The sequence below is a fragment of the Pagrus major genome, chromosome 3 (assembly GCF_040436345.1).
Source record: "Pagrus major chromosome 3, Pma_NU_1.0".
In the NCBI taxonomy this organism is placed as follows: Eukaryota; Metazoa; Chordata; class Actinopteri; order Spariformes; family Sparidae; genus Pagrus; species Pagrus major.
In genome coordinates this window covers 7,607,690-7,633,339 of record NC_133217.1, presented here as the reverse complement: position 1 = coordinate 7,633,339, position 25,650 = coordinate 7,607,690, and the positions used below count along the sequence as shown (strand labels likewise).

The 25,650-nt window shown below is 41.8% G+C and overlaps 1 protein-coding gene across 1 annotated transcript; it reads right to left on the bottom strand.

Moving 5' to 3' along the window:
- Nucleotides 1-693: 693 nt before the first annotated feature.
- pum1 (pumilio RNA-binding family member 1) lies at nt 694-25,405 on the bottom strand. Its single transcript, XM_073462921.1, has 23 exons — nt 25,302-25,405; nt 20,154-20,327; nt 18,404-18,526; nt 17,265-17,333; nt 15,947-16,052; nt 15,230-15,423; nt 14,791-14,963; nt 14,423-14,687; nt 14,228-14,321; nt 13,008-13,106; nt 12,756-12,898; nt 12,274-12,412; nt 12,010-12,144; nt 11,341-11,640; nt 10,769-11,011; nt 8,474-8,744; nt 6,377-6,506; nt 5,228-5,362; nt 4,358-4,495; nt 3,484-3,609; nt 3,156-3,277; nt 2,820-3,012; nt 694-1,638 (listed from the first exon to the last, which is right to left on the bottom strand). Exons 2-23 carry the CDS (start codon nt 20,202-20,204, stop codon nt 1,507-1,509), a joined length of 3,381 nt encoding a protein of 1,126 aa, XP_073319022.1. The 5' UTR covers nt 20,205-20,327; nt 25,302-25,405; the 3' UTR covers nt 694-1,506.
- Between the last annotated feature and the right edge of the window lie 245 nt (nt 25,406-25,650).

The following is a 25,650-nucleotide window of genomic DNA, read 5'->3' as shown; positions in this document are numbered from 1 at the left end:
AATCTACAACAGGAGTTACAAAAAATAGTTGCCCAGGCAATAAGCATACACAGGTTCTGTTAACTATACACATATGGTTACAGGTGTGCTCGTAGTAAATATACACAAGGCTGCTCCAAATGTACACCGCGCTGTGGCGGGCTGCCTCTCTCACCCAAAAGGACATAGACAGTATGATACAGCACTTACAGCACTAGAGAAATGCCAAAAAACACAAGAATCTCCTCTGTACAATCCATGGGTTTACCCCTCTGAAAACAGTCATGGGGGGGTTTAAATGAGTAAAAGTTATTTCTCCCACCCGGCCAGCATACCCATACACGACACATTTCATGGGGTAAAGCATTCCTATAAAAAGATCTTAAAAAAAAAGGTCAAAATAACAAAACCTTCAACATAAACCAGAAGACACCACTAAGTCTAACATAACATGTCCAATTGGGAGTCAGTGGGAGATCGACGTCTTAAGTTAAGCAGTGACAAGATAAAGATAAAACCAAGCGTGGCGAATCTTTGTACAAGTACTACGCTGTATAGAAAGGGCTTTTCAAAACAAAAATTTGATATTACAATTTACAATATACAACAACTCATATGTCACAACCAAGGAGGTGAGAATATACACTGAAATGCACAGGTTTTTTTTTCTAAGATTTTTTTTTTTCAGAGTGAGCTTTTTTTCTTTTTTCTTCTCATACCAAAAAGGGTGGTAAAGCACTTTTACATTACAAGGGTTTACAAATGTACAATTATACAGTCAGAAGTATGTGGTCACTACTAGGATACATTATAGATACAGATTCAACATCAAAAACCAGAAAAACTACAAAGTTTTATATATATATTTATATATATATGCAAAGGTCTACACCAAGTATACACGTTATATTTATAGAAGCAAGACCAGAAAACGAATCTCCCATGCTAAATGATCTGTCTGCTGGTTAGCTGATGGCGTGTGTGTGTTTGTGTGTATTCGTCTATGATTCTGTGAAGTCAGACAAATTAAATACTCGTTCCATCTCATAGTGGTAAATAGCTAGGATGGGAGGAGGGGGGCAGGGGGACACTAGGATTGTGTGTGCAGCAGTAGCAAAAAGTGAAATGATTTTTGAGTTCATCAGAAAAGAGGAAACCAAAGGAAAACAAATAAAAGAAGAAGGAGGGAGTGAAGCGATGAGTGGAACAGGGCTCACCTCTCTCCACTCCCTGCCCTCCCTTCCCCAGTTCAGAAGGCCCGGACTCGGGTGGGGGAGGGGGCAACGAAATCAGAAAAAAAAACTAAGGCTGCCTGTAGTAACAGGCTCCTCCCGAGAGGCTGTCAACGGTCCTCGGCGAGTAGGATTTGGAGGGGGAAGTGGGCACAATGCCCTCTGAAAGGCCTGACAGGGACAGGAGGGTGGGGCTGGTAGACATGACAGCTTTAAGGGGGTGAGGTGAAGGGTGGGGGAGGGGAGGATAAAGGTGGTAGACATTATTTCAGGCTGGAGGGGAAGGGGAGTCATTTCACATGATGCCGTTAGGAGGGCCGCAGAGAGGACCCAGGTCGACGCCATTCTTCATATAGTACTTCTCCAGCTTGGCCAGGATGTGTTTTCCATACGTGTACTTCCTCAGGGTGGAAATGTGGGGCCGGATCTGTACGAAGACAAACGCACATGTTGTACACGTTCACAATGAATAGAGACACATCCTTACTGGTGGAGCAATTTCAAACAACCACAAGAAAAATCTTGATTGTTTAACGTCACCACCAACACCCATTTATCTAAAAATCAATGTTCACTTGTGCTTGTGTCAGCTTCTGTGTTGTTGCCTAGGGAACCACTCACACCAGCAACCTGCTAAAAAGATTTATTGATGTGCAGGTGAATGAAGGGTTAGGGCTGATGGGTTGACGGAGAGTTGTCTTTATACCCTTCAGGGATATTTAAGGTTGACAAGTTGATGCTGAAACAATTAGTCATTCAAAACAAAATTCATCAAATACTTTGTGACAATCGGTGTTTAAAGTTGTTTCCCATTTATAGGTGTTTTTTTTTAATGTGAAATTGCTTTCCAGTCCATTTCGTCATCATTAAAATTTATAAACAGTACATCCGTTTGTTGGAGAGTCAAAGTAAGCAATTTTTAAAAAAGGTCTAGTGTCCAGTGCATTAAGGGGGATTTAGGGGCGGAATTGGAAAATAATATTCAGTTAGACCACACAAGGTGAACTGCTAAAGCTATCGAACTGCAACTCTCAATATAATGCGCAATATCGCTTTACACTGTTCAAAAGCATTTACAATACTACTTTTACAACATCGGATGAAATATAACCTTTTATTACTTCAATATGATTGCATATACTACCTGTTCCATTTGAGTATTTATTGTAGTTTATTTATCCTAAATAAATCTCATTTTATTTTTTATTGTATTCCATTTGGCACTGATCAGCATTTACTCCTTTTACACTTTTTTGTGTAAGTCTATTGTGGTATTTGTATTTTTTTTTATTATTATTATTATTATTATGTTACTGTTTTTGAGCATTCTCTGGCACAAGAATGTTCTTCTGGATAAATACATTTTTATTTTATCTTTTAAGTATAGTCTTTTAATTGCTGTGAAAACATTCAGAATAAGATTGATATGCAACACTGCATGCATCAAAGCTCCTCTCTTCTTCAACCAGTATCACCCAGTGTGTCACTTCTGTCTGGTGAGAGATTTCTATTCATGCCAGCTTATAATTAATTCTAGTAAAAGTACGAACCACCCTCCATTAACCCAGTATTTTGATGGGATGCACACGACGACACTCTTCCACCTACCTTGTGCATTACGATCTTGCGCTGGGTGGGCTCGGCCACATCGATCATCTTCTGCACCACGTAGTTGGCATACTGGTCCTTCATCATGGTGTATAAGGCACTGTGGGGGCCCTCAGTCAGGCTGCACACCTCGTCTATCAGCACTGCCCGCTCCGCCCGTGATGCGTGGGTCACACACTTCTCCACCACATTACTAAAGAAAGGATGGGAGGGGTTAGCATGAAGACACATTGGAAAGAAGGAAAGTGAAATTCTGTAGAGACGAAAGAAAAGCCTTTTCCATAGAAGAAGGGAAGATAAGACTGAGACCTTGTGTGTGTTTGCTCTGGAATTTACCTGGCAAACTTGTGCTGGCTGAGTCCCAGCACATTGCCTCTGATCTCCGCCACTATCTTGCTCTTATCTTCAGCTCGGCCATGCTCCAAAACGTGCTGGATGACATAGTTGCCATATTGGTCCTAAATAAAACAAACCGCACAGACACTTTAACTAAAACGTGAGAGCACCAGCTGGCGTTTCTGACGTCACATCAAACACGCAGCCAACTTCAAAAATCTGGACTGAGAGAAGCTTTATTTAAGCCAACCCGAGGTGTCATTATCCTGAAAAACATAACCAGAGGAAAGCAAATGACAGCTAGTGCTAGTGTGTGTGTGTATGTTACCTGCACAAGCTGCTCTGTGTGTTGATGGAGCTCCTCTAGTATAGGCAGCGTCTGTTCAGGAAGGCAGTGTTCGAGAATGCGCTGGATGACTCTGCAGCCGTAAGGGTGAGTGGAGAGGGCAAAGACCTGAGAGACAAACATAATTGCACATCTTTACTTATTCAACACATATGCCAAGTGCGGCTGGAGCTCAGTGAGCAGAGCAAAACACCAATTTACCTCTGCTTAGACACTAAAGGTGCAGAAAGTCCCTTGGATTACAGATGATCATAGGCATGCTTTCACACTCCCAGCCCTCCCCCGCGGGGAAGGTGAGAGCAAATTCCTGACATGCTTACAGCTACACAAGCAAATCTGAGCCACCGAGCCGAAAACATGCCGTTAGACAACATGCAAATGTTTGAGAGGCAAAAGATTCAGGCGCCAGTAAGAATCTAATGTCAGAGTGACTCTTCAAAACTGAAACCTTTAATCTGTGTCTAACAAAAGGCGCTTGCATAAACACACAAAATGTTTCTTTTAACACCTTATGCTAATGTAACATTTAGCTGGTGGATAGAAGATGGCTGTTGCCACTGGGCTGAGGTTTCTGTTGCCATGGAAACGTACCCTGTCCCTGGGAAGGACTGAGTACGTGAGTCGACGTACTTTGGCGGTGACAATATGCTCGGTGCCTCAAGGCAGCGACAGTGTACGAGTGCACACAAGTATGTGTGTGTGGATGTCAGCCAAGCACCGGCAGGCTTCAGTGATTGACTGTGGAAAGTGTGTGTGTGTGTGTGTGTGTGTGTGTGTGTGTGTGTGTGTGTGTGTGTGTGTGTGTGTGTGTGTGTGTGTGTGTGTGTGTGTGTCCTCTCACACAGCGGGAACCCACCTGTCCCTTAAAGGCGTCTATGATGAAGTGCAGTGCGTGAGGCTGGACACACTCGATACACTTCTGCACCACGTGGTTACCATTCTGGTCCTTCACACACTTCAACACATGGCCGTCCAGCTCGCGCACCATCTCGCTCTGCAGGGAGGAGGAGGAGGAGGAGGAGGAGGACAGAGTCGGAGGAAGAGGGAGAATGTGGAGAGGGACATGTAATTGTTTGTGAGAAGTCAAATATTGCCTGAAAGCATTTTCCAACCTCTCCTTCATTTTTCACAGTGGCTCACAGCCCAACAAATAACACTGGGCTTTGAACAGTTGCCCTGGAGAAATCTACTGAGGTCCATTAAGGAGAGATGGATACCTTTCCCCCTCTCTCTCACAGACACACACTTGCTTTACTTTTCCTCCAAAACCACTGAATTTAAGCAGAATGATTTCCTGTTGATATTCAGCTAGACTTATCTCACCACCTGCAGTTCAACATTTGCATATAAACTGTGGTATCATTAGCCTCATTCATCGTTGATGATAGAGTGCCTGCAAGGAACCTGCTGCTACACGAGGCAGCTCCAACATAAAACCCATAATGTATATGAAAAATGCCATTTCAGCGTGAGGAGTGTACCTCTATCAATGCAGCATTCTGCTACATAAACAGAAATTAGCAATCCATGAGCAATGTATCCTCATTTGAGATTGAATTATGAGCACATGGATAGTAGATGTGCTTTGAAATTGGAACGCTTAAGAAAAAATAAAAAAATAAAAAATCCTTTACACAATTTTAATTAAGGTCGTTTAAGTGCAAAGGTGCAGTCTGTTTCCACTGTTTATAATTCCATACAGTGCAATGAGAACCAGTGTACTTACAATGACCTGCTGATCGGAGGGGATGAACTCCAGAGCTTTCTGAATGACCCTGCAGCCGTACATCTGCAGGGCCAGTGACAGCACATGACCTCGGATCCTCTCTGCCAGAGCCAGCTTCTGGTCCAGGCTGCCAAACTGAAACACACAAACATACATGATAAGCCTGCAAACCGTCCAACTCATTTAATGACTCAATACCATGCACATTACACACTCTCACAGGCCAGAAAGCACATAAAAAAATAGGGCCACATTACAGGAAATTGTCCTTACTGCGTGTCCCATCTTAAGTTTCAAAGGTAGGAAAAATCTTCCGATTACAGAAGCAATTCCTAAACTCACGGCTGTGTCATAACCTATCTCAGAACTTGTATGCTATCTTAAGGAATCCTAACTGGAACTCCAAACTTGATTCTACAATCAGCACTCGTCCTGTCATGCCCTTATCTGTGTTTTGGATATGTGCAAGACTGTCTGTATCCATGACAACAGCTGTCAAAATCTACTTATCATTGGCTAGCGAGCTTGCTATGGAAAAAAAGACAGGCTTTCAATTTTGGCTCTGATGAGACTAAGGCATTAATCATCTCAATGGAGGAGAAGATACTAATACATGGTCCAGGAAATTCAAAGCAAACATGCTGACATCGGTGTTAGCCTATCGTCCAACAGGCTGATATCGGTGTTAGCCACTTCAGCAGGCCAACATCAGCATTAGCCTCTCCGACAGGCTAAAATCCATGTAAGCTTCTTCAGAAGTTACAGTTCGAGTATTCTTTCGATCATTATTTTAGTATCCATGTTGTTCTCCATTTTTGTTGTCATTGCAATACAGACCCACGACAGTGGTGCTGCTATTCCTGGCAGTTATTTTGAATTTAGGACAGGGTCTATATGCCATCTTAATCTACAATTCTTAACTTTGGGAAATTCTTCAGTTAGGACGGTTCTTACATACACTTAGAAATCATGTTTCTGTAACACCAAGAATCCTCAATGTCATTCTAAACTGAAATAAGAATGGATATCAGACTTAGGCGGCTTCTGTAATGAGGCCCAAGATGCAGTAGAAGAGAAACACAGACTGAAATGTTCCAATGAATTCAATCTTGGTGACTCAGATCCAGTTCTGCACACTTTGATACACACCTCAAAGAACTTCTGGATGACATAATTTCCAAAGACATCCACCATGAGCTGGTAGGCTGCCTGTAGTATCTCACTGAAGACAAGTTGGCGCTCCGCTGAACTGGCTCGCTCCAATTTCAACTGGATAAACCTTTAACAGACAGAGGATAAGCATTATATTAACAGATATATTTTATATTGAGTTCCATACCGCTGTACTTTGTTTTGTTTTTCTTCATTTTCGCTTGCAATATACAAAAGCCTCATGAGAAAGTATACAGCCTGCTCTCCTAAAACCCACTTAGTATATAAAGGGGATTTACAAAGTTTGGATGAACCTGAAGACGAAGACAAATAAACACATCAGACAGAGACAGAGCAATAAAGTAAAACAGATGTACAAAGACAGAGGGAGAGAGAGCTGATCCTATATCTTTAACCTGAGGGAACAGTCAGACAAAAGGAGATGAAACTCAAGAGTGGAGAACAGACAAGGAGAACAAACCAAGTAGCCTGTGAGGTATAGTGATGGATGCCAGGCAAAAAGCAAGAGATAAAAACGGAGAGTGATGTTGAAGAGGCTGAGGAAAGAGTATGTCTGGAATCTGCAGACTGGACGTCATGTTGTATTAATAGATCATTTCAGTGGTAAAGTCTGCATCCGTTTTAACCCAGACAGACCAAGAAACCAGGACCCCAGTCAAGGTTTGTTCCGTTATCAATACAAATACTGTGTGCAGTGTCTGAAATATAGCTGTCATATTCACTGGTTAGATTCCAGTTTATATTGAGAATGAACCTGAAATATGACAGGATGGTCCAGTCAGTGGAGGACACACAGAGAGAAGAATGTCCTGAGGGCTGTAACTTTGAAACATTAGAAAATCAAGCCTGCTCTTCAGTGTTGAAGATAAGAAGAAATATGAGCTTTGATCCACCAGTCCACAGTGAACTTGAGCCAGGGTTATTTACACAGAGATTCAGGGATGTTTGAGACAATAGTTAACAAATTGTGAGTGAACTCTGGCGAAATCTCAAGTTGTCAAACTGAAAAATGGTGATCCTATCTCTCACTCAGACATCAAAGAGTTGTGACAACTGACAGTCTGCACCAAATTTTTGAAATGTCAGAAATAAAAGGCATTCTACCCTTTTTGGAGGAGCTTCAACAAGAGTGAGAAAATAGCTCAAGTGACATCTCAGCTTAAGCCTGGAGCAGAATAAATCTGACCAGAATACCTGCATTGCAAACTGGGGATGTCTAGTTTAAAATAGAGTGGTGTAGTTTGTAGTCCTAAAACCCGGAAATCAGCTAGCATTTTTGCACATCCGGTTCCCTCATCTCAAAAGTTCTGTGGTGACCAAAGGCTTGAGATATTTACCCCCCCTTTTCCCTACGACATGTAATACATCATTAAATGTCCCAAAATGTAATTATGAAGCACTTGTGAAGCAACGGCGGTTGCTAACAAGTGGCTAAATGAGACTATAGAAGTTGTCAGGGACATTAAGCGTCATCACACTGAACACAAAGACTTATCTACTCACAACTCACTCAGTTGCAAATATCCTTTTACTTTACAACTTGTAGATTCATAAATTTATAGAAAACGTGTATAGTAGTTATGTAGTAAGACGCTTAGTGGTGGTGACGTTTAAGTCATGCGACTGCAATGTAGTCTTTTATAGCCTTACATTAGCTTTTTATTTCTAGCGATTTAATTTAGGAAAAACAAAAAAGTGGTGTCAATCTGTGAAGATTTTCTTGCTGAACAAAATGTGTAAGTATCATAAACTTGTGTTTGCCACAGAGCTTATTTTCGGTGGATCTCTAATTTACCAAGCATTCATTGTATAATCTGATTTTCTTAAAAAACGTATCTTATACAGTCTGACAGATTACAAACAAGACTTTATGAGAGCTACTTTGCACTGGTAGACATGAATCTGCAAAGATCACAGTTATCTCACAGGTAATAGGGGCCGTTAGCCATCAAACTTTGAGGATTCCATCTGGAAGTAACAGCGCTGGTTGTCAAATCAGGATATCATGTTTCATCATGTCATATTAGTGTTTATTTGTGCTGTGTATTCTAGGTTGAAGTGATATTTGCGTACCTGCTCCCGTGCTGGTCCTGGCTGAACTCCATGATGTGGCCAGCGATGTCTCTAAGCTGCAGGTTGGGGTAGCGGTTGTTCCTGAAGTCCTCCAGCAGGCGGCTCCTGCCTGATGGCATCACGTCTGACATGCCGTAACGTAGCCGTGACGAAGGGAACAGCTGGCTGCTGGGTGAAAAGAGGGAGGAGCCTGAGCTGGCGGCACTGCGGTACTTGGCCTCCGCTCCTGGGGCTGCAGAGATGAAGCGCCCGCTGCCATTGGTCAGGCCTCCTGTTGGGTCAGCGAGAAGAGGGAGGTGATTGTTAGAAATTATACTGTTCAAGAAAAGCTCCAGGATTCGAGAAAATCTTAAGGAAACACAAGTTTTGAACAAAACATGTGACCAAGAATATGATAAATATATATTTTAAAAATTGAATGTCAATCTTTTTCTTCTCATATACACATACAAATATCTAGAGTGTTGCAGATATGTAGATGTTATCGCGGCAAAAAAAACAAAAAACAAGCCAAATGTTTAAATTAGCTTTTTCTTAGTTTGCCACGGTTGTCAGCAGTCAACGATACTTGGGTGGGTCATCATGGATTATTTTTTCAGGGCCGACACCGATTATTAATAAGCCAGGAGACCGATGACGGATATACATTTACAGGAAAAATAAAAATGAAAATAAATAAAAAAGTCGATAACAACAATGGAATGTGACTACAATTTACTAAAGTGCTGTATTCTTGTACAATTTTGAGGTACTTTGCTTCAGTATTTCCATTTTCTGCTACTTAATACTTTGACTCTACTTGAGTTAATTGATAACTTTAGCTACCAGTAACTTTGCAAATTCAAGTTTTTCAGTGCTGATCGGCTATTACTCATAACATCCGAAAAACTCTGATACTGATAAATGAAAAAATGCTGAATATCGGCCCCAATAATCGGTCTAGCCCTAATTTCATTTTTAACTGACGACATGGCAACACTAAATTTTGGACACAGTATCAAGTAAATCATATCAGAACTTTGCAGCACAGAAGCATGGCACTGGATGGCAGCATTGCCCAAAAAGATTAAGGCAGCCTACACCAAGAAAAAGTTACTGTGTACACCGAAAATATTACAATCAAGTAGACCATAGAAAAATTAACAACTCTACGATTCAGTCCTAACATAAACTTAAGTATTCTTCAGTTTATTCAACCTCATTTGACTGATGTTTAAATGTTAATGACATTGACTCTTAACTATGCATTTAAAATCAAATGTTATTAAAGTACAGAAAACTTAAGTGTTTGCCACAGCCTGGTTCAGATGATTGTTGGCCATTCGTGGAATCTGACACCAGCTTTACATTGTTCTCATTGCACCAACACAGAAGTAGGCATACAGCTAGCAATGAAGACAACAAAACCTGAACAAATAAGTTAAACCTTTGAGAATGGATTGGACTGTACTGTACAACAGCATGGTAGCAAATATTCCAATTAGTGTCTGAGCCATGACATCCTCAACTAAACTCTGTGCAGTTTCCTCCCTTCAAAAGCTGCCATTTCATGCATTTCTTATCTGTATAATATGACACCCCTAAAGTGTTGAAAACGGCAAACGCTTGGTAATCCATCACAGTCATTACAAAGCCTCGACTTGGCTCTGTCACCTTGTTGATTGTTGTTTCATCACACTTTTGAGTGTTTTTGGTACACCTCACCCTGCCAACTGCCAATCATGGGAAACAGACAGGAAGCAAGAAAAGTCTCAGCCAGCAATCAATCCCTCACAACAAGCTGTATTACAAATCCGCTGTCACATTTTTGTCTTGTAGTTTAGGAAAATCTAAACTGGAGCAGCAGTTGATTTGAGCCAAGTAGGACACGTTTAGCAGCACTATTTTAAAAACGATAAATGGTAGCGTATACTTACATACATGTTACATTACAACATAAAAGTAGATATGTGAGCATTCTTCGCTATAAAACTACACTGCTCTGGTCGACAAATGTCCCGTTTAGGCCTCGTATTCATAAACACCATCTAATGTAAAAACCTAGATCAGTCTGTGTGTGAAGCTTCAATAAAGAGTTTTTGATCACAATCAACTAATCGGTGTAGTAAATAATACCAATCTAGTCTTCTTCGCTGGCATATTGTGGCACATAAAAATAGCTCTAGCTCTGATTTGGCAAAAGGGCATTAGCACCATTTCCACAAAATCACAAAGAAGCTATTCAAGTGTCACTGCTGTAAAACACAACACACTGGATGGAATTGGTAATCTCAGTCGTTTAAATCAAACACGTACCGAGATTAAGGTTGGACGAGGAGCTGTGATTGGACAGGGAAGGTGGGGGTGTGAGGGAATGGGAGGGGCCCTGGTTGGGGAGAGGCATGCCCACGGGGCCCGGGGAAGGACTGAAGCCCAAGGTGCCGTTATAGAAGCCTCCATGACCGATCGGGGTGAGGCTAGAGGGCGTGCGTTTGTACAGCTCGTTGTTGCCTGTCAGGGAGTCCCGCCTGGAGCCGCTGCCACCACTCGAGTTGGCCACTAGGTGGAGACAGACATAAATTAGATCATGAAAATGTTAATTATGAATTAGGGTTTATACAGCTTAGTAAGATTCACACACTTTTCGAAAAACCTTCAAGGCACCTCAATGAAACATTTGTTTTTATCATGATTATTTAATGATAAATTTATGACAAGGTGATCATTCGAATCAGGTGTGCTGGAGCAGGGAAACATCTAAAACATGCAGGGCAGGTAGCCCCCAATTCCAATATTCTTTGCCTTGACATCATCAAATGAAGCATTTTCCAAACTTTCAACACTTTATACGAACCCCATAAAACTATGTGGGAATGGTGTATTCCTACCTGCAGTTCCAAAGCCTCCCAGTGTGGCCCCCAGCGTGGCCCCTAGGGAGGAGGAGGTGGGCTGGCTGAAGCCCAGGGAGGCAGAACCTGGTCCGGGCTGGCCGGAGCCTTGTGAGAAAAGAGAGGAGCTCTGGGAGGAGGAGCTGAGGGAGGAGGATCCGTAAAAGGAGCTCCCTCCCAGAGCGCCACCAGGGCCACCCTGCTGCTGAGGCTGTTGGGACGTCATGGCACGAAATGGACCGTTGGCCCCACCGCCCAGACCACCGTTGGCACCACCGGCGGAGGCTGCTGCTGCTGCAACTGGAGGATGACAAACAAGAACGATTTCACAGGTTTAATCTGAGTAAACAGCCATAAAAAGTCATACTGAATTAATTCAATTGAAACCAGAGCCACAAAGCTTCTTGGGAGAGCATTTTTTTCCACTAACCATTCTTTACATCATATTGACACCAGTATAAAAATTCACATAAACAACACTTAATCCTGGGAACAAAAACATTGAAGGTACAGCCTCATAATCGCTTAATTAAATGTTCTGGATGAATGGGACATTCAGAAGATGTTTTTAAAGACCACAACATGCAATCTTTTGTTTTGTGTGCGACATCGTTCATTATTCCGTCTGTTCGGTCTTTGACATAGTCTGTGAGTGCATTGCCACCTTACCTGCTTGTGCTGCGGAAGGAGATATGATGACAGAGGCAGGGGCCATTAGGCGGACAGGGCCACTCCTGGCTCCAGTGTTGACCACCAGGGCGCCTGTCTGATCGTAGTAGGCTGCAGGGGCGAGGACTGGGTAGCCTGAGAAGCACAGATGAATATTCAGCATTTCAACATCAGTTTTGAGGAATGCCTTTTTGTGAAACTGCTGTCATCGCAAATGTGACTAGGTTTGTTGGGATTTTGGTGGTGAATGAGCATCATACGCACCAGGGACTCCTGCTGCTAACCCCTGTCCAAAGGCAAGGGCTGAGTTGACTGCTGCTGCTGCAACCAGCTGGTCATTCTGCTGACCCTGTTGACCTTGGCTGGGGGTCAAAGGTCGCTGGTTGCCCCCAGCACGCATCACCTTCACAAACAAAGAAAAACAAGATGCATTTGTTATCTGTCACTGTCAGACAAACAAATGGTTGCATGTAATAAATTGCCAGGATAAGAGCACATTCCTAAAGTTAGCATTAGCATATATGATCAAATGTAAAGAGTAAATAATCAGCAGGTAAATGAAACATTTCCCACTGACTGGTTTATATTCTACACAGGCTACGATCAGTTTTCTGCTCAGAGATCCAAGTAGAGCAGCAGTAAGACTGAAGGCACGTTTCAGCTGGCACCTAAGTAGCGCTCTGACAGAAACATCTTGAGCCAGTGCCCATCAGCATGCCAGTTTTTTTGGCGAGCAGCCGACTGACCTGCTGTTGGTTCTGCTGGCCCTGGTTTGCCGCCTGCTGATTGGCCGAGTTATTGGCTGCAGCCGCCTGCTGCTGGAAGAGGTTGGCAGGGTAGACCCCCCAGGGGGTCACACCGTAGTACTGGGGAGGCATCACTGCCGGTCCTAGACACAAACAAACAGGTGAGATGGTACAAATGTGTGAGTTTATGTGTCTCCTTACTGCAGAAAATTAATTAACATGAAGAAGCTCAGGGTCCAAATCAAAACACACCGAGTGTAGCTGCTGCTGCTAGTCCAGCTGCGTAGGGGTCCGTCCCTGGTGGAGCAGCACTGATGATGTAAGGATTGGGCACAAAAGCTGGGGCCAGACCTGGGGAACACATGGAGGGAAAAGGTGAACCAGGGCCTGAAGGTTTTACATAACACGTGGAACCAATTCATAGAAACACACTACAGTAAAGCTTCAGCACACAGATAATAATCAATAAAACAGAGCCCTCCAGATCTGTTGAACTGTGACCACAATGAAAGACTCTTTATGCTTGTTCAGCATTACTTGCCTTTGAGTAAACCTGAAAAATGTCAACCCTGAATTAATTAGTAAACATGGGACTACAACAACATGGTTTTTGGAACTTCTGTGATCTTTTGCCCTAGAAATTTCAGCAACCATTTAGTCACTGGAATGATCAACAAACATGACATTCCTGCAAATATAATTACAGGCCTTATGGGACAGTTTAAGTCTTACTCTTGGTTTCTTTTCTTTTCCTCCAAAAAATGGAAGTAAACATGGAGTCCCGTGTGCAATCATGTCATTACACTTTCCATTATGTTGTAAAGCTGTGTATATTGATGTATGGTGTGGTCCAATCAATACAAAACTAGTGAGTAAAATGTTATGGATCAAAAGGAATTATAGCAAAGACTACAGAAATAACACCTATCGTGTAAAAAAAAAAAAAAAAAAAAAAAAAAAAAAAAAAAAAGGTAGAATTTCCTTTAATCTGTGTCAGTTAATAGCACACGAGCGAAAAAATGTGCCAAATGTACAAAAAAAAAAAAGGTCAAATAACATAAGTAGGGCTGGGTAGGGGGTTGATTCATAGATGCATTGCAATTCTCTCCTCTCTTGATGCAGAAAGTCATGGTAAGACCATGTTAACATTATAATCACCTTTTACAATTCTGTAGCACCAAGCTGTACATTCCTTACAGCCGAACCAAATGTGATGAAACAGAGGATGTAAAACGTGTGCATTGTGTTTACGTTTTAAGCTGGGCTACTTCTTGAGTTTTGCTGAGGATAGCTGGGCATGTGCTCGCTTCTGATTGTTTTAATTAGGATCATTAGAATTATGCTATGTTTTAAAAAGGAGGCAAATAGTCTGACAGTAAAAAAAGAACACACACACACACACACACACACACACACACACACACACACACACACACACACACACACACACACACACACACACAGTCTCTTACCAATGTGAGGCTGCTGTGCTGCTGCCAAGGCGTACTGCTGTTGCTGGGCTGCTGTTAACTGCTGCACTGCTAGGGCGTTGTTTCTCTGAAACAGCTGCAAACAGCATGACAGGTGAATGAAATTTCAATGCCATTTCAGCTGCGTCTCAGAGAGCTAATGACAAATGCTCATGACTCGCTGCATGTTGCTTTTACCTGCTGCTGGTTGGTGTAATCAAATAAGCCCACAGTGGGCGCAGAGTCCATCTGCATCTGGGAGTTGTAGTCAAACTGAAGCGGCTCCATCACAGACTCCATGGGGTCCATGGTGACACCACCTTGTTCCACGCCAGAGAAGTCCTCAGGAGGTTTGGGGCCTCCACCACCTCCCAGGGGTGTCAGGCCCTCGGCCCCTACACCCCCGGGACCACCGAGCAGGTCACCCTCAGGGCCAGGGGCTGGCATGTTGCCTTGGGGACGACTGCAGAGGTGAGACAGCAGGAGCTGTTCAGTATATATCGGGAAGGCCGTTTGTAAAGCGAGAAGCATTTCAAGTTGTAAGCCTGTGTCATGTTTAGTCCTACCCAAACTCTTTGACGTCGACGTCGAGGCCATTCTGCACAGGCAGCCCGTTGGGGTTGATGACGTCACCGATCACATCAGCTTCACCTTCCGTCAACTCTTTCAATTTCTCTCCCTCAAATGTTGCCTTCGGTTTCTCCCTCTTCTCCTCCTCCACCTCTCCATCCCTCTGCCCCTGTATGATGGAGAGAGACAAGAAATGACTGATACTGTGGAAAAAAACCTGAAATATAGAGGTGCTGATAACTTGCCAGTGACAGAGGTAAAGAGTAGGGAGGACAGACTGACATGGACAAGGTGAAAGAAATGTTGTCATTTGACAATCTCTGGCTGACAGAGGAGAAAAAAAGAAACGCATTGATGCAGAAGAGAATGAAAGTTATCAAAGAGACTAACTAACACTGATGGACAGAGAGAGAGAGAACAGACTTCAGGACTTACGTAGGGTCCTTTTCGGAGGCAGGAATCCAGTTTGTCAGCCGGCGAGGAGGAAAGGACATACTCCACCATGCTAACTCCCAGCCCTCCACTCTCAGACCGCGGGGACATCACCGAGCCCACCCCAACTTCACCGCCGCCATGGAAGCCCTGCCCTGGCCGGCGGGACACCATGATTGGCTGAGACACTGAGTGATCTGACATGAGAGGAACAGGGACTGTTAAATAACGATCATATATTTGTTCCTTAAACACTTCGGGCATGAATGTGATCCAGCACATAAGCACCATTAACAGATTATATTGTTGTAATATATATCAGCTGCTGCAGTGTTGCAAATTTTATCATCCCAACATGTCAGGCTTTTTTTTTTTAATGGAGATGCATTTCAGTCAGTACAAATGTATGCATCACTGTCTCCACAAATCTAAACTGATGAGTGGTGTACCAGACTGATTCTGAAATGAAGGAATATTTCTTTTAAAGAAATAACTGCATTGTGTTGATAAGATACACCAGAAATCTCAAATCTCATCATCTGAGAGAACATAAGGGTGAATTCAAGTTAACATCAGCTTTTGATTCCGACAGGAATATAAATATACAACACCAGACAGTGTTTGTTCTGGTAGTTTGTGGATGTACTTGAGAAAAAATGTTTCACAAAAGCTCCTGTCTGCCACCTTATTACACACATCTAAAAACAGATTGATTTATACCTGAGGCACCCCATGCACTGTCCCTCCACTGGTCCAGAAAGATCCCTTTTGGTCCATCCTTCCCAGAGTCGTCTGTCTCCCAGAATTTCTTACCAGTTAGCAGCTGCTACAAAGACACAATGGAGAGGAGACAGGGGGAAAGGCAAGGTTAAACATGGTTATACAGATATTTCAAGCACATAGAAGAATGGGAAAAATAAAACAAGTATCATAAGTGAATAGTTTGTATAACTGATCATGTGAGCAGAAAGATCCTTAAATCTTACGAACCTTCAGAATGTCTTTAACATTTATTTTGGCTTTTTGTGCGTGTGCTATGCTATTTCCAGTAATGCATGCATGTTTTGGAAGTACTTTGACCCCTGACTGCAACCCAGACAAACAAGTACAGGCCACTCTAGCTACATGAGTGGAGCAAAAACAAAATAACACAACCACACAATTGAAGCCAGTGTCTGAGAGCAACCATACAACAATTAGGGCTTGTTAATTTTACTTAAAAATGTCAGTCATTTTGAATAGTAGTTCTAAGTGTTTGGACTTACTCTGAGCAGCTCATCGTGTTTCATATCAGACCTCTATTCAAATCTCATCACTTTCGATTAGTCTATTACAGTCTTTTATCGCTATAAAAAGACCTTGTCTGATCAGTGTCTTCTGGCAACAGGAAACAACTACTGCTTACACATGGACTTAAAATCCGTTTGAACCGATCGGCCTGTAACATGTTAATACATCATTATAGATGTATTACAGTTGATGGCAACCAAACAAAATTAATTCAAACAAATGTACATCAGCACCATGTTCAACAAGCCAAAACTAATTGCGGGCACTGGTCCAACATTAACAGAATTATGGAGTATAGACTCTTTAATAAACAGCCAGTCAAACCGACTCAAATGAAAAAGCGTCTCTGCTCAGTCTCTTCTCATCTTTCAGAGCTTTTCATTTGGGAGGAACAATGCCAACACAAGTCCACACTACTTTTGGCTCAAAGGCCTTTCACTGAGCCACTGATCCATTTATTTTTCCCTGGATTTCCTGTTATTCAAGTTTGAGCAATCCATCATGTGTCCATTCAGCCAGGTGCAAAATACAGGGCAGCCATTTTCATGTCAAGTGTTGACATGTCGCATCCAACCTCTCCAAATCCAGTGAGTTAAATCCAAAGTTTAAGTATAAAAAATGTTTCCACATGCTGTAAGTAACCACAGCTCAAATGCTCCAATGTCAGAAGGTATTAAGCTACATGGTCACATAAGTCACCTTCATATCGACCATAAGTGACCCTGAGCCCCCCACCCTGATGTCTCACCTCTCCCATGGCGCGTCCCTCCAGAGCCAGAGCCTGAAAGTCATGGTTCAGCTCGTCCATGGACCGCACCTGCAGACAGAGAACCCAGTGAGACTTGGAAGAATGAAGTAATGTCTCTTATACTCAATGTATAAACATTAACCAAACTTTAATTACTCATGTTAATAAGTAATTACCTTCAAAATAGTTTTTCCTCGAACATTACAGAAGGCCACACTTAAATAGAATGTTTTTTAAGACTATAATCACTAATTATCTAAGATCTTAACTGATGTTGTTATTTCAGCTGGTAAGCACAACAACATAAAACAGACAGATATTTGAACTGAGTCTGGCTTAAAAACCAGGGAGGCTGAGTGAACCATTCACAGCTTAATGTTATTTTCTCGTTAGCTTAGCATCCTAAAGTACATCATGGCTAATTTCTCTTCAAATTTAACAGCTGGAAAATGTTGACGGTCAGACATACTGATTATAACTTCAAAATTAACTCCACCTGTCTGTTGGACACCATGTCTTACTACAACTACGGTGGGCGTAGAGAAGCAAACTTTGCTCCAAAGGTGAAGGGTTTATCAATACCTTTATTAATAGCAGAATAATGGGCGACATTTTGTGGTGGCGACACTGAATCCTTCTTACCTCACTTACACTCACTCTTACACTTACTGTGTATTATAAAGAAATACACATTACTTAATCTTGTCTGGTGTCCAACTGGACATAGTGAATGTTGTCTTCATTTAAGTTTCTTGCTTTAGGTGTTTTGCAGAATAAACAGAAAGCAAAGTTTTATTTGTCTTCTCTTTTTGCTGATCCACATAATGACCTGATCTGTGACTGAAAACTGCAGGTTTCTGATCTGTTGCACCCCTGGTACTCTGTGTCTGCTTTCCATCATTAAATGGCCACTAACACTCTTATTTTGAAAATTATACCTGAAACTATACGTCTAAAGCATGATTTTATGGTTACACAAGAGTCAATTTAAAGAATGAAGTTTTCTGTGTACAAATGTTTCTTTACACTTAGTCACTCAGTACAAGCAAACAGTAGTACGTGACATAATACAATAACAGCATCAGTGGTGCAATAGCATGTTATCACTTGTGCAACACTAACACGTCACACACACACACCTGGCTGTCATGGATGTTGTCTCCAGTGGGCCAGCGATGTTTGCCGGGCTGTTCACCGTGCTGTCGCTGGAAGAAATAGTCTACCATGGCATCATCCTGGGAACGTCCAGCACCCGCCACACCCTAGAGACACACACACAAGCAGACATGCATATTATCCTGGAATTACTGTCAACAGTAACAAGCAGAGTGTGTCTGAGCAACAACTGAAGACGTGTAGGTAAAGCAAGGATTTGGAAGTTTTCACTAATGTTTGAGAGGGCTGAATTTAAAAGAGAAAATGACAAACTTGAGCATGACTGCATTCAAATACACCTGAAACCTACGAATCAACATCAATATAATGTAACTGAATGGCCAAATACATGAACTATGTACTGTAGAATCATCAAGGAATCATCATGCAAATACCACAACACACCAAAATAAAATGATTTAATGTTTTAAACAAGACGACTCCACAGCTTGTGTGCTGCTACAAGAAAGCCCATTCTTTAGTTTTCTTAGCAGAGAACCTGGGATGGATACTAGTTTAACAGAGATATTAATTAAAATAACGAATCTGCTGGGACATTTAAGCACAGGTGGAAATAATCGGGGTTTTCTGCAGGGATGTTAAAAATAACTCCTTCTTGTAAATTCTTCAACCTTATGACCACACGTTAAGGAGAATTTTTCATATGATCTTCAAAAATTCATCACAGTATTGTAGTTTGACGTATTTAAGGCCACATCCGTCTTTACTAACATCCAGATAGGAGGATGCATTTCATTTCAATGACAAAGCCTACGCTGACTTCCTCTCTTACTCATTTTTGAGGGTAAACACAAAATTCCCCACAAGACACAGTCATCAAAGAATCAGTCAACATGTACTGGAAAGAGCTGGGCTTGGTCATTTGCTGTACACGCAAAGCATGCAATAGGACAAGTAACCAAGAAGTCCTTTAATCAGACTTAATTGTTACCTATCAAAAGTACTGGACTGTTGTTTTCAGGATTAGTCATTTAAAATGCCAACTTCTTTATCAAAAGGGAAGATTTTAGGACACACTGCCGCCTAACTAGCAGCAATTTTCATTTACTCATCTATATGACCTTTTTTCAATTCATCAATGACAAGTGATATTCACAAGTGACCAGAATCGAACAGGTCAAGCTTTTTTTCAGACATGGAAAATTGATATTCAATGATATGATATTGCACAAACGCAGTTGACCAATTTCAATATTAATAGATTCCATCTGATTTACTACTCTTTATTAGTGCTGTCACAATTTACTTGTAAACCATAATGCTGCCAAGAAGCACATTTAAATGATATGAGAGGCTCTTCCAGCTCAATCTGATGATTAGCATTTCCCATATCGATTATGCTAGCTAGACAACAACAAACAACCTGCTGAAGTTGTTGGCAGTTATTTTCTATTGTTGTGATATGCAGCAATGGGCTGCAGGTCAGACTCGAACCTGGGCTGCTGCAGCTTGGACAAGGCCTCTGTACATGGATCGCACACTCAACCAACTGAGCTACTGGGGCGCCCCATACAGCTTTTTAAGAGCATAATTCGAGCACTTTTCAGGTGCCTTAACAAAAAAATTCCATAGCTAAAATTTCAAAAGTTTTAAGACTTTGTACGAACCCCCTCTGCAGCCACATATTTGCAGAGAGATGTTCGTTATTGACAGATGTTTGTCCGTGAATGAATGAACAAACTATGCAAAAGGTGTCAAGGTGGTGGGTTTTACCTGCTGGCTGGGGGGTGTGGCCTGAGGGGGTCTGCCCAGTTGGAGGGGCATGTCCTCCGCTGCTCAGCACCACGGGCATGCTGGGAGATGTAGTTCTATGGTGGGGGCTGAATGAATCCTGCCAGAGCACTGCTTTCCTCTTCAACACACACACACTGCTCATTCCACCACAGCCTGTCCAGAGAGAAATACATCAGTCATATGCAAACAGTGGCATATACCTGCTCAATACATTAAAGTAACAAAATGTTTGATAAGCTGTGACAAGTCTACCATATGCTCAGTTGCCAGACAATTAGGCTCACCTACTTAAAACTAATGCAGTCTAATATAAATCGTCTACAATAAATCTGCTCCATGTATAGAGAGGCCATATGTACAGTAGTTTATGACAAGACAAATATTTTTCTAATCCCATTTGAATTGTGCCCAGAATTACACATACGAAGTATGTTAATTTACAAGAATTATTCAACTTGGGAAAGTAACAGTTTGTCATAAAACGAATTAAATATAGGACTGTGGTAATATCAAGTAAAAAGACTACACACAAAAAAAACCCTGTAGAGTCGGTCCCTGCATATTAGCTAGCTCATAAAACCACCAACTCTCCTCTCACATAACTTCAGCTAATAATATGGCCAGATTTTTTTTCACCTTTTTTCATACTTTTTCCTGTGCCAAGGTGACAGCCATTTTGGTGACATATATTGAGCAACATGATGTAGTACACCGAGCTGTTTTACATGAAACGAAATGGTACCTTCCTAACTTCATCACGACAGACTGCAACTTTCTTGACTTGCAAAACTATCTTTTAAATAGACAAACATCATATGTGTAATTCGTGGCACAATTCAAACAGGTTCAAAAACTTATCTGTCTCTTCACATCAACTACTTTACTAATTTATCTAAAATAAGGTCCAATGTGGCACACCAGAGGGGTTGGGACTTTGCCTCTCTATATAAATGAGAACAGACAAAATACTAATCAGCACCACAAAGTACATTAAACAAAATATCTCTCTTAGATCAAGATCATGAACATTGTAACCTTTGTAGGATTTATTGCAGGGCTGTGGTATTACTGACTGCATGAGTTTTGCATAAGTTTAGATGTGCTTAGTTTAAAGGATGCAGATGTACAGATGTCTTTATATCGCAATAACACAGGCACTGAAAACTTTTTTTTTAATCCTTGTTGCAGTCAGCTGGCTTATACTGCACAAGTTAATGTTTACAACAAAATCATGACAAAGACAAACAATTATTGTGTTCTACAACTCTACTTCATAAAATGAAGTTGTGACAGCAGATAAATTATGAGGTGAAACAAATGGATCATCTAAGTGTTTTCCTATTCTGAGTGGTTTATGATCATAGTTCAGAGTCAGTGTTGCTCTTCAATATAATCAGTCCAACATGAATTAAAATGTTAGCGCTGTGTATTCTCATGCAAATGGAGCCAATAAGTCATCTCAGAATAGAAATGGCCTCCCACATTTGACAACTTCAGGCCACACCAGCGATGCAAAAAAAATCTCTCAACAATGTTGTAGCTTGAACTGGTTTTAATGTCAAACTTCACTCAGTTCCCAGTTCATCTGCTACATGTAGATAATACCTATGAAGCACTACATTAAAAACCCACATTTATCAAGGTTAATATGTGTCTCTAATATTTTGTCCATCAACTTCACAGTATATCAGTGACGGTAGACTAATTATTAGAAACACAGCTCAGTACGATGCAGTACAATTCAACAGCACCACGAACTACAACCTTAGAAATAACCATAAAAGTTGAAACAACACCTCAAACACCCCAAAATAGGTTGACTCTCTCATACGCTTTAGGGAGGTTTACCTAATAAAAGATGTTGCTTCTCAGCTGGGTATATCCAAAACTACCATAGTAGTTGTAGAAGTATCAAAATCAGGTTTATTACCAAGTATGTTTGCACAAGCGAGGGATTTGCCTTGGAGTTTGGTGCATAACAATAAACATAGCGAGTACAAAAAATATTAATAAGATCAAAAGCAAGAACTGCAAGAAGCATAAATAGAAAACTGGCATTATGAAAAACTGAAAGCTGTACAGTTTTTAGTAGGAAAGAGTACAGATATGTTCACTACAGCAATACACTACAGCAGTGCTTTCCTTGATTGAAAATGGTCTGTTTTGTCAAATTAACTGATGTAATGTCTAATTTGATTGTAGAACTGCATCATTCAGCTGCACAGGACTAATAAAATAGAATTTTTTTGTAAATATCAAACTAATTAGTTTAATCTTTCTGAAGAACTGAGGTTGCATATGATTGTAAATTACAGGCATTAAAGGGACTGCACTTTTATTAATACAACAGGTCTAACATTTTTGGAGTCATTAAAGCTACTTAATTGCTGATAAGCAGAACATGAGAGCTGGGATCAACAGTTACATGATATACTGTAAATTTTACTGCACAATTAACGGTAATATCAAAATCCCAACATGGCCAAATGCAATATTCAAATTGCAGAATCGGCCATTTTTTGGTTGAACAAACCCTTTATTATCCTTTCACAAAATATTATGTCCTGGCAGACATGCAAATTGATGCAACCTTGAAAAATTAAGGTTGTTTTTCATTCTTCCAGCTAGAATGGCACTCCGTAGAGTGTATACCTCTGTCAAGATCCAACAGTCTCCGTTATCCGCATCAAATTGTACTCTTACAGAAACCAGCCACCTAAATATAACTGTTTCGGTGTGAAGGTCCATGCATTATACCCTGAGAAATTAATGAAAACGTCCAAAACGCCTATTTCGCAATGAAAATATTCCTGGATCTGTCACTTTATCTAGATCCAAACCAAAAGTTAACAGGGTCTATTCTATGGTGGGACCCTGTACATCTCCTTCCATCCATGTGGCACAGCATATCTTAAACAGTATACCACAGGAGCCCTAGTCACATTAACATGATTTTGATGGGGTCATAAAAAAGTGTGATGCAATAGTGAATTGTTCTCACTAACTGTAAAACATATCGCAATTATATCTACCAAAATAATTGCAATATGATTTTTTTTTTTACCATATTGTGCAGTCCTACTTGACTTCCTGTGTGACTGGAATCTCATAAAATAACTTCCATTTTAAGCACCTACGTGACTGAGACACTTTCAAAGTGCTCTGCATATTGGTCACAATGTTGTTCCCCTTCTCTGGCTCAGGGTGGTCTTTCCACAGAAATGTAGTTGTTATGAAAATCTGTACAAGTATTACTTTAGCTAAGTTGCACATCACTGCTACCGTTACAGCTTGTATGTCACACCAACACAAGAGTGCATACTCAACCCAGTTTATTAGGGACACCCCGCCACAAGGAATGCAGTCCCGCAATAAATTCTACCTTCATGAAGGTTATAATGTTTAGTTTTGTTGAAATTGTGTTAATTCGACTTCGAGGTCATTTTGGAGGCCGTTGATCTGCATTATACCGAGAGGTGCCTCTAATATTTTGTCAAACCCAATTATATCAGTGAGGGTAGACCAAACATTAGCAACACAATACTGTTCAAGAGCATCACAAGCTACTTCTTCCAAAATGCCCATGAAGTTGAATCTCTCTAAAACAAGATTAACTGTTCCTGACTGTAATAGCCTGCGTTACTTTAAGCTATGTGAACTGTGTGAATGGGAACATTTTAAATTACATTAGTAAGCTTGCACAAGGGATGTTATTGACTTTATTTGCCAAGAAATGAAGACAAACTAGTGGTCCTTATGTTGCAATGGTCAGATGGGCCCTGTCATTTACCCGAGGTTTAAGGTTGGTGGGCAGATCCTTATTGTGTGAACCCAAGGAATATGCTTTGTGCATGGACCAATCTGTGTGGTGGTCGTGGTCAACATCGGGCACAACAAGCTCTGTGGTTTTTCCAGCAGTCAGAGGGATGTAATTTGTATTTTACAACCTCTCCTTATCCAACAAGCTCTAATCTGTGTTAAAATTACCAGTTTCACATTAGTGTCCCTACAGGCCATGAGGAAATTACAAGCAGTTCTTTCTACACTGAGCCATATACAGTAATTAACTTTGCCATAGTCTGACACCAAGAGTCTTCAAATGCATGCAGCCTTCTCTCAAGCCTGCTGAAACCACCGTGCAACACACCTCCTCCATAAAGACAAAAACCACGAGCTGACCGGCTCAGCAGTCCCAAAAGATGAAAACAAACCAGCCTGCCAAGTGATCATTCACATATGTGCTCATGTGTTTGTTTTCCTGCTCCACTCTTCATTCAGCTACTGTTAGCTCTTTATTCCTGTGCTACAGCTCGAAATGAGGTAGAGAAACACCCGGAAATCCACAACACTGTGGCCATTCCCCAAAGCGAGGCGCACACGGCTTGTTATGCTACAAGTTTAACTTGTAGCACACGGAAACAGGAACTGGCTTCCATAACCTAACTGGGTTAATCATTATTCAATACCGGGGATCAATCCACCGCATACCGGGTACAGACAGGGGTGTGACAATACTAGCAGGCAACCTGCAGCTAGCATGAGATAACGTTAGGTGTCTCAACACAGACCAAACATTTCCCTCCTGCCAGACATGACACATCAAAACGAAGGGAAATATGTGGAAGCTTCGTCAAAAGGGTCGTCATGAAGTACCGGGGGGTTTCATTTTCATGCATCCGCGTCCACTCACGCCAGTCTCGGATCTGTTATGGAGGGTTCACTGCCCATGTCTCCCAACAATAACACGGCCTCCCGACACAAGCACAGCCCGGGCGAACCGGTGGCCAAAGACGGGCTCCACACAATGTTTTTAACAGCGGCAGCCTTCCGCTAACATCGACATTTTCTAATTAATTAACACCTGGGGGGTCCCTACCTGTCTGCCGACCTTGCAACCCCACAGGTCCCCGTGACGCGGATGCTAACAAAGGCCCGAGAGCTGTCTGGAGCGGAAGACCGACACAACGGGAGGAAGGAGGCGAGCAGCAGAAAGGGAGGCAGCCGCTTCAGCCTCACGAAATACTCCTCTTTAGCCCCTCTCACTGCCGCCATAGCGACAATACCCGCACCGATGCGTCACTAAGCAATGCCCCGTGCTACCGCGACCGGAGAGGAGGTGATACTCACCGGCGGAGAGGGTGGATGGTCGCGGATTTCTGCCCCAGTTTCTCTCTGACACCCCAGGCTTTCACTCCGACAACATGGCGGCTCGACGGAGGAGCAGGCGAGAGCGCTGCATGACGGGAAGGGATGAGAGAGAGCGTGCGGTTCATTGCGCCAACCGGGAGGGGAGGGAGGGCCGAGGCGGACCGGTCTCTTTGTTATGTGTGTGTAGTCTATTTGTATTGTAGGCTGTATTTATAATGGATTTTGTTTTGACTTCATTCATATTATTTGTTAATGGCGTATAAAAATAACTTTTCCTGAAATATATTCGCTGTACGGCTGTTTGTTGTCGCCACAAAATAAAAGTACA

Bases quoted from the DNA above. Each gene is read 5' to 3' on its own strand.
- pum1 (XM_073462921.1), bottom strand. From the start codon at position 20,204: ATGCCCCTCCAACTGGGCAGACCCCCTCAGGCCACACCCCCCAGCCAG. The intron at 14,964-15,229 runs GTAAGTCCTGAA...TCCATCATACAG, and splicing joins GCCTCCGAAAAGGACCCTAC to GGGCAGAGGGATGGAGAGGT. The intron at 14,322-14,422 runs GTAAAAGCAACA...TGCTGTTTGCAG, and splicing joins ATTACACCAACCAGCAGCAG to CTGTTTCAGAGAAACAACGC.